Source organism: Carlito syrichta, unplaced genomic scaffold (genome assembly GCF_000164805.1).
Source record: "Carlito syrichta isolate Samal-C Ts95f unplaced genomic scaffold, Tarsius_syrichta-2.0.1 Scaffold314713, whole genome shotgun sequence".
Lineage (NCBI taxonomy): Eukaryota > Metazoa > Chordata > Mammalia > Primates > Tarsiidae > Carlito > Carlito syrichta.
This window is the reverse complement of record NW_007258809.1, coordinates 621,689-631,504: the sequence shown is the minus strand read 5'-3', so window position 1 is coordinate 631,504 and position 9,816 is coordinate 621,689. Positions and strand designations below refer to the sequence as shown.

At 40.7% G+C, this 9,816-nt stretch overlaps 1 protein-coding gene and 1 long non-coding RNA gene across 5 annotated transcripts in view; one reads left to right on the top strand and one right to left on the bottom strand.

The window, feature by feature from the left end:
* The window catches only part of RINT1 (RAD50 interactor 1), a 38,161-nt gene that overhangs the window by 2,140 nt on the left and 26,205 nt on the right, over positions 1–9,816 (bottom strand). For all 4 annotated transcript variants that reach the window (XM_008071763.2, XM_021719433.1, XM_021719435.1 and 1 more), the window contains 3 exons: positions 2,565–2,779; positions 982–1,162; positions 586–704 (listed from right to left, as the gene is read on the bottom strand). In XM_008071763.2, coding sequence (XP_008069954.1) covers positions 586–704; positions 982–1,162; positions 2,565–2,779 — 515 coding nt within the window. The remainder of the gene's footprint in view (positions 1–585; positions 705–981; positions 1,163–2,564; positions 2,780–9,816) is intronic.
* LOC110596838 lies at positions 395–1,321 on the top strand. The gene is made up of 2 exons (XR_002482750.1): positions 395–732; positions 936–1,321. It is a non-coding gene; the product is annotated as an uncharacterized LOC110596838 (long non-coding RNA).

Sequence of the window (9,816 nt, the reverse complement as noted above, 5' to 3'; positions counted from 1 at the left end):
GAGACCTCATCTCTACAACAAATCAAAAATTAGCCCGGGCGTGGTAGCACGCGCCTGTAGTCCCAGCTACTTGGAAGGCTGAGGCGGAAGGATTGCTGGAGCCCGCAGGTCGAGGCTGCGGTGGCCGGGAGCGGCCATTGCACTCCAGTCTGGGTGACAGAGTAAGACTCCAAGTCAAAAAAAAAAAAAAATGTTTAAGAAAGTAAATTTCTCTCTGGCCTGGCTTATTATTAGGTATTCAACATATTTGTAACTTCTTATATTTACTGAATATGATAGAACTGCACTTGCTTTCATTTTCTACTTACTCCCCCAGTAATAAGCAAATAGGAGCATTAAACCAAATGCTAGAAGACAAAGTCCAACATACAATTTATACCCAATTTCTGAGGTCATGGGTCACATCTTATGTATTATTTTGGCTTCCCATTATTCTCTGAACAAACAGTAGATACACAACGAGTGTTTTCAAATTTCACTTGGTCCTATCCCAGCAAACTTTACTGGAAAACCCTAAAGCTATTAAAAAGGAGCCATTCTCCTCTAACAATTTAATCAAAATTAATTGTTAAATACTGAGCTTACTGTTTAAAATAATTTTCTGGTCTCTTGCAATAGTGAGAAAACAAAGGGAAAAGATTCCGAGTCATATCAAACTGTAACTGGGCAGCTCCTCCTTCATTGAAGTGATTAGCAAGAATTATCTGAAAGAAAGAACAATTCATATAACAGGTGCCTTGATGAACACAAAGTGAGCAGATTGGGGGTTACCAGAGGACACGAAGGGAGGAAGGAGGGGGAGTGAAGCAGGGGATAAAAGACCCTAAATGTATTTACTACCACTTAACTGTACACTTAAAAATGGTAAAGACAGTAAATTATAGAAGTATCTTTTACCTCAATTTAAAAGTTAAATTAAAAAAATTTAAAAACAGCTGCCTTTATCATCACAGCCCAAAAATATAGTCTACTCCTACTTACTTCTTGGTAGAGGTATATATCCAGCTTCTCTACAAGCATTTGCCAGAAAATTTTAAATAAGGAGAAACAAAGCTGCTGCTCCAACTGAAGTAAACGGTCTCGTAACGTAAGCAACAACGGGCAGGCTGAACTGGACAGGGACATGACTGCCTGCTCAGACTGAGACGGCAAGGACAACCATCTGAAAAAAACACATTCACTTTTACCTTTGAATTCTTCATCACTTTGTGTTTTCAAGTTTTAACAAATCATTTTAAATGTGGGGAAGTGTACTGTCCTAGGGCATTTTTGGATATGACAAAATGTACAGCCTAACATTAAAAGCTCTATCAGAAAATAAGGGTACCCATATTTATACTTTAGCTCTCCATTAAACACTCTTTATTTTAAAAAGAGGATACTCCCTTCCGCAATCCCAAAATTTTAATATATAAACTACTGACATAAAACAGTTAACTTTTAAGATGTAGGCTGGGCACAGTGGCTGACGCCTGTATTCCCAGCATTTTGGAAGGTGGCAGTGAGAGGATTGCCTAAGCCTAGGGATTTGAAACCAGCCTGGGCAACTTGGTGAGACTTCATCTCTACAATAAATCAGAAAAAACACCAGCCGGGCGTGATGGCACGCACCTGTGGGTCTAGTGACTTGGAAAGCTGAGGCAGGAGGATAGTCTGAACTCAGCAGGTCGAGGCTGCAGTAGCTATGAGTGTGACACCACACTCCAGCCTGAGTAACAGAGTGAGACTGCAATCACCCACTCCCAAAATTTTTTTAATGTATTAGCATTTAAGACATCAACCCATTTTGTGCTCTAATTTTCAGTAAAAACAACATGGACTAGTAACCATTCCAAACTGATCAAAAGGTCTCTGCATGGCAAGGAATGTGCTTAGACAAAAGACACTGCCTGTTCTCAAGAAGCTCATATTCTGGTGGAGGTAACACAGGTGTACAGGGAATTGTAGCAGTGGGATAAACTGGATAATGCAAGCACACACTGGTTACTCCATGAGCACCTTTCTTTGTGCAATGGATGGCAGACTGGACTATTCAACCCTAGATTGTACACCAGCTTTCTATTTTTACAAACAGCTGACAACTAAATTATGATCAGTTTATTCTGATTAAGAAATAGTTTAGAAAGATTTCCATCAAAAACTGCTTTGGAGTACAAAGGCCAAACCTTGGTCTATCTAGACACCTAGGATTACAGGCAGGGCTCAGTGGCTCATACCTATAATCCTAGCACTTTGGGAGGCTGAGCCAAGAGGATTGCCTGATCCCAGGGGTTTGAGACCAGCCTGGGCAACTTGAGGAGACCCTGTCTACAATAAATCAAGAAAAATTAGCCGGGTGTGGTGGCACACACCTGTAGTTCCAGCTACTTGGAAGGCTGAAACAAAGGATTGCCTGAGCCCAGGAGGTCAAGGTTGCGAAGGCTGTGAGTGTGCCATTGCACTCCAGCCTGGGCGACAGAGTGAGACTCCGACTAAAAAAAAAATTAAAAAAAAAAAAACCTAACCCCACATACCATCTTTAACTTTTACAAAACTGATGTTAAGTGTTGACTTAGAGCACATACCTTTCTTTTTTATACAATTTTGCAGCATCTTTCACTTCTCTAAAAACATGGTCTACTTGACGGGTCAACATGTCATGCTTTAAACGCTCTAAGAGGTTAATCATGTCATCAAAGACAGAGCTCTCCATGGAAGCTAACTGTCCCAGCTGCAATTTACTGAGAGTGTTATTCTCTGCAAAGACCTCCAATGCTGCCTGTTGAAGCTGCAGAAAGAACTGAAAGCAAAATATGTTAACACATTTATCAACACACTATTTTAACAACTTGAAATAGAATTCATATACCTTACAATTCACCCACTTAAAGTGTACAATTCAATGGTTTTTAGTAAAGAGTTGGTCATCCATCACAATCTTGGAATACTGTCATTACCCCCCCCAAAAAAAAACCCTTACTCTTAGCCCTTCCCCCAATACCCTCCCTACTCCCCCTAGCCCTAGGCAGCCATTCATCTATTTTCTGTCTCTATAGATTTGTCTATTTTGGACATATCATATAAACGGAATAATACAATATATGGTTCCTTGTGAGTGGCTTCTTTCATTCAGTATAATGTTTTCTGGGTCCATCCATGTTGTAACATGTATCACTACATCATTTCCTGTTATTGCCAAACAATATTCCATTATACAGATATACTGTAGCTTGGCGGGGGCCATAACAATCTCGGAGCCAGCATAGGAACAGAGTGAGGACAACTCTCTGGGAGGCAAGGCCCCGGGGAGATTCTGTGCAAGCGGCAAGGACCCACGGAAAGTCCTGAGGAAAATTCTGCATGACTGCTTCTTAAGTCATGGCCACCACTATGTTCCCATTGTATTGTTTTGCGCAGGCTTCATAGGAATAGTTTGTTTAGTTACATTTTGGGAAAAGGAGGCTGCTCACATATCCATGATAAATAATAGTTTCAATAGGAGTTCCTACATAACTTACAAAAAACAATATGTCTCAACTAGATCCAAGAAAAACTATTAACAGGAACAGCATGACACAGAGTCTAGAAGAACAAACACAATCATCTGTAACACGAACTAGTCCTATGCTGTGTCTCGTTAACTTCCCAGAATAGTTTAAACAAAGAAACTCTGATAAAACTGTGGTACCAAGGAACGGTGAGAACGAATGAGGAACACACTGAAACCATAAATCAATTAAAGATAGGCTTAGATACTCAGCCACCTCCTCCTAATATCATTAGGCCTAAACCATTGCCCACTGTAAGAGAAGGAGACTACATAGGTTATATGCCTAACACCTTTATATCTATATAGACTATTTACCTTTATAGAGTATAAGTTTTACTTTCCACTTGCTAACCTTTTGACTAATATTAACCTTGCCCTTTTAATAAGCTACTATATCCAAGAACAGCTAGCTCTTTTTCTAAGAAATATTAAAAATGTAGACATTACTGAAGCACATAATTATATGTAAGAATTTTAACCACAATCACATCGTGAACTTATTATTGTTAATCATTTTTTACTGTTAATTTACTGATATTTGCTTGCCAAAAATTATGATATAAATAAATCAGCACTGCTGTGCTTCGGTGGCCAGAGTGCGAAACAGAACTCTGGTCCAACTCATTTCTCGCCTTATCCACACATCCTTCCTGGGTTCCTGAATACTGCGGAGCTGGACTCTGACAGTAGCTGAATTTGGGTTGTTTCCACTTTTCGTCTATTACAAATAATGCTGCTGTAAACATTTGTGTACACGTTTTTATGTTGACATATTTTCATTTCTTTGATATATTCCTAGGAGTGGAATTGCTGGATAATATGGTAATTCTGTGTTTTTGTTTGTTTGTTTGTTTTTAGTTGGAGTCTCACTGTCACCCAGACTGGAGTGCAGTGGCATGTTCCTGGCCACCGCAGTCTCGACCTGCTGGGCTCCAGCGATCCTTCCGTCTCACCCTTCCAAGTAGCTGGAACTACAGGCGTGTGCTAGCATGCTTGGCTAATTTTTGATTTATTGTAGAGATGCAGTCTTGCCAGGTTGCCCAGGCAAGTTGCAAACCCGCAGGCTCAGTCAGCCTCCCAAAGCACTTGGGATTACAGGCTGAGCCACCGAGCCCAGCTCAATTCTGTGTTTTAACGGAGGAGCTGCCATACTATTTTCTACAGCTACTGTACCATCTTACATTACCACCAAACATGTAAAAATTTCTCCATAACTGCACAAATAATTGTAATAATATTATCTTTTTTATCACAGACATCCTGGATTGTAAGAAATGGTATTGTGCTTTCCTAACAGTTAACATACTTCTTAAGTACTCATTTTTTCTAGATACAGACTGAGTTGCAGTAAACCTGGAATATATATATGAGAGTTAGGAGAATGAAGATGTCATTTTTACAGAGTATTTTAGGTGGAATTAACAATATTTTTGCCCTATGGGAAAACAATGTTGTGGGTAATTAGCAAAAGATTAACAACAACGTAAATGCCCATTGATAGGGACTGGTTAATTATGGTACTTCCATACAGTGAAGTGTCTAATTTTATTGTTTAAAAAAATTAGACAACTCTTCATGCTCTGAAATGAAATAATCTCAAGATATATATTGTTAACTGCAAAAAGCAAATGAGAAGAGTTTGCATAGTATGTATCATATGTATACATACACATACTTGTGTTTATATAAATAGCTTAGTTAAAATACACAAGAAGTAAAAGTAATTGGCCTTAGGGAAAGTTAAAATTAAGACCTATTTTCACTATATACTATTTTGTGGCTTTTGAATTTTGTGTCACATATATGGATTACATATAGTAAAAAACATTTTCTTTCACCTCCTACCAACATTAACTATAACTTAACTAAAAAAAATGAAACTATCAATAAGCATTTAAGAGTAAGATTAACTATGAAGATCTGAAATTCTACTTTTCCAAATACAATTACAGAGCACTAAATAAATCATCTAGTCAGGGTTATATTTTTTACTAAAACTCTGAACAGCATTAAACAATAAATTCATCATAATAAGTCATGTTAAAGGGCATCAAACATTTGATTATCCCTGAAATATTTCCTTAAGAATTTTAGGCCGGGCTCGGTGGCTCAGCCTGTAATCCCAGCACTTTGGGAGGCTGAGGCGAGTGAACTGCCTGAGCTGGTGGGTTCGAGACCAGCTCAGGGAAGTTGGCAAGACCTCATCTCTACAATAAATCACAAATTAGCCGAGCATGATAGCGCACGCCTGTAGTTCCAGCTACTTGAAAGGCTGAGGCAAAAGGATCGCCAGAGTCCAGCAGGTAGACGCTGGGGTGGCTGTGAGTGTGCCATGGCATTCCAGTCTCACAGAGTGACACTCCAACTCAAAAAAAAAAAAAAAAAAAGAATTTTAAGTTGGTTTTCTTTTACAGTTCTTGAAATAAAACTCAATAAAAAAACTTAAAGCCGGGCTCGGTGGCTCAGCCTGAAATCCCAGGCCTTTGGGAGGCTGAGGTGAGTGGATTGCCTGAGCCCGCGGGTTCGAGACCCACCTGGGCAGCAAGACCTCATCTCTACAATAAATAAAAAAATCAGCCGGGCGTGGTAGCGCATGCCTGTAATTCCGGCTACTCAGAAGGCTGAGACGGAAGGATCGCCAGAGTCCAGCAGGTCGAGGCTGCGGTGACTGGGAGCGGCCACTGCCCTCCAGTCTGGGCGACCGAGTGAGACTCCAACTCAAAAAAAAAAAAAAAAAAAAAAATCTTAAAAAAGCCATTTCAAATTCTCCAAAAGACTTCATGGATAATGAACAAAATACATAAAATCTGGTGGTCAATTTTTTTTTTTTTTTGAGTAAGTGTCTCATCTGTTGCCCAGGCTGGAGTGCAGTGGCACACTCAAAGTCACCATAGCCTTGACCAGCTGGGCTCAAGTGATCCTACTGCATCAGCCATCCAAGTAGCTAGTATAGGTGCACGCCACCAACCCTAGCTAATTTTTTGATTTATTGTAGAGATGAGGTCTCGCCAAGTTGCCCAAGCTGGTCTCGAACCTCTGGGCTCAGGCAATCATCTCACCACCACTCCAGGACCTTTTTAAATAAACATTTACTATTAAAATTTAAACTACCTAAAATGAACCTAGTCTGTCAGTCTCTCTCTCTCCCCGCCCCCACCCCTCAGTTGCTTTTACCTAACCAGCATCTTTTCCCCTTCTTTTGATAACAGTACCTCAATTTCAAATCCCTAATTATGCATAGTTGCGAATTTCAGGTTTGGTACAATCTGATAACAGTCATCAATAAAGAATCTGAAACAAAAGGAAGGTGCCCTCCAGTCATTCTTTTTCTAATTAAACAATACAAGAGACTTAGTAATTTGTATTTATTTTATTTTATTTTATTATTTTTTATTTTTTTGAGTTGGAGTCTCACTCTGTCGCCCAGACTGGAGTGCAGTGGCCGCTCCCGGCTACCGCAGCCTCGACCTGCTGGGCTCCAGCGATCCTTCCGCCTCAGCCTTCCGAGTAGCCGGAATTACAGGCATGCGCTACCATGCCCGGCTGATTTTTTGATTTATTGTAGAGACGAGGTCTCACTGCCCAGGCGGGTCTCGAACCCGCGGACTCAGGCAATCCACTCACCTCAGCCTCCCAAATGCGCGGGATTACAGGCTGAGCCACAGAGCCTGGCTAGTATTTAAAGCATTCACCGGACAAAGGACTATGAAGATAACTAGAGCACTTTTGATGTTAAGACAATGCACAAGAAAACAACAATGCTAGGACATAAAATTCCTTCACAATTTGAAAAGTCAACTCTGAAATTTGGTTATTTATCCATGGACAGAAGGACCCAATTAATTCAGCATTACATTTTAAATGTTCTAAGGTTAGGGATGATGGCTAATTCATCTTTGTTAACCAGCCAGTATATTTTACATAAACCTAAAAATCAAAACCTTGGGTTCAGTTGAAGCATAATAAAGACTTTTTCCTCCAAGGATTCTACTGTCCTTTCCTTCTCCATATAGATTCTATGTGTTGCCAGATTTGATCTGCCTAACTGTAATTATTAAGTAGTAATTTATTTTTACTATTTTTTTTTTGAGTTGGAGTTTCACTATCACCAGACTGGAGTTTAGTGGCATGCTCCTGGCCACCGCAGCCTCACCTGCTGGGCTCTGACGATCCTTCTTCCTCAGCCTCCCAAGTAGCCGGAACTACAGGTGCGTGCTACCACGCCCGGCTAATTTTTGATTTATTGTAGAGATGAGGTCTTGCCAAGTTGCCTGGGTGGGTCTCGAACCCGCGGGTTCAGGCAATCCACTCACCTCGGCTTCCCAAAGTGCTGAGATTACAGACTGAGCCACCAAGTCCGGCCTATTTTTACTCTTTATTCATCTAAGGAATATCTGGTTATCAGGTCTTTTGGTGACCAGATTTTCCAGTATGTACTTCCAACCAAAGTGAAGAAACCTAATTAGCCTTTATAGCTTCAACATAAACATTAATTCCATTAGATGTCTTAGATAGCAAAATGATCTGAGGGCCTCCAGGATACCCTTATTGGATAGGGTACCCTTATTGGATAGCAATCACTGTTCTAAGATCCTCCATGAGGACACAGAAATAAACTTGAGTTTACACTGATATGTCCCATAAAGTAGATTTCATGTTCCAGGTACTTGGAAGGATTGCCTGAGCCCAGCAGATCAAGGCTGTGGTGGTCATGAGCATGCCACTGCACTCCAGCCTGGGCAACAGAGTAAGATCCCACTCAGTAAATAAATAAATGAATAAATAAATAAAGCATGAACAGAGAACTAGGATGACCATAAAGTGGTAGAATACAACGGGAGACCCAAAAACTCCCAGAATTTATTTATTTAAAAAACTGTGGGCAGGGCGCATGGCTCAAGCTGGTAATCCCAGCACTTTGGGAGACCGAGGTAAGGGAATCGCCTGAGCCCACGGGTTCGAGAACAGCGTGGACAACTTGGCAAGACCTCATCTCTACAATAAATCAAAAAAGTAGCCAGGTGTGGTAGGACGCACCTATAGTTCTGGCTACTCGGAAGGTTGAGGTGGAAGGATCGCCTGAGTTCAGTAGGTCGATGGTGGGGTGGCTGTGAGCGTGTGTGCCACTGCACTCCAGCCTGGGCGACAGAGTGAGACTCCAACTCAAAAAAACAAAACAAAACTGTGTATTCATTCTTACATGTTTAAATTTCAGTCACCTTTAAAGTACTGTCCGCTTGATGCAATACACTTATTGAGATATTTTACTCACTGCTCCAAACAGTTTTTGAATTCACCGATTTTGATGTCTTTTAGTGCTTTTGCTGTTTTTTGTTTTAATTCTTCTACATCGGCAAAACGGTTTTCTTTGAGGACTTTTTTTCATTCAGGGAAATACAAAAAAAGTCACTCAGGGTGGAGATCAGGTGAATAGGGAGGGTGGGGCGTGGGGGTCATGCCATTTTGGGTCAAAAGCTGCCGAACACTCAACACAGTGTAGGTAAGTTGTTAGTGTAAATTGTCCATCGTAAAATGGGCAGACACATTGAAAGAATCTCCAAAAAAAAATTCACTGAAGCCAAACACAGTCTCTTACAACAGCACTAGCTGGTACACTGATGCCAAGGGGTTGCTGGAACACTTACCTAGTGGGGGAAGTCTATACTTCAAGAAGCTAGCCCTCCAAAATATGTCTGGGTTTTTTTGGGTCCCTATCTCAAATGTCGAATCAATAGGATGACTATGAAGATACATTATAAACGTAACATATTATATAATCATGTCATAAAATGAAATTAGAAAAGTAAAACAACAAAAGAAATAGAATTTTTTAAATTTTTTGAGCGGAAGTCTCACTCTGCTGCCCAGGCTGCAGTGCAGTAGCATGCTCATAACCACCTGCTAGGCTCAGGCAATCCTTCCACCTCATCCTTCCAAGCAGCTGAAACTACAGACATGCACTGTAGTTAATTTTTTTATTTATTGTAGGTCTTGTCAACTTGCCTAGGCTGATCTCGAAACCCTGAGCTTAGGCACTCCTCTGACCACGGTCTCCCAAAGTGCTGGGTCACTAACAAATATAATTCTAACTAATGATTTTAAAATACCACTCTTAAAATATGATAGGTAAAGTAAGAATTTAAAAATTATAGCACTGCTGGGCTCGGTGGCTCAGCCTGTAATCCCAGCACTTTGGGAGGCCGAGGTGAGTGAATTGCCTGAGCCCCCGGGTTTGAGACCCGCCTGGGCAACTTGACGAGACCTCATCTCTACAATAAATCAAAAAT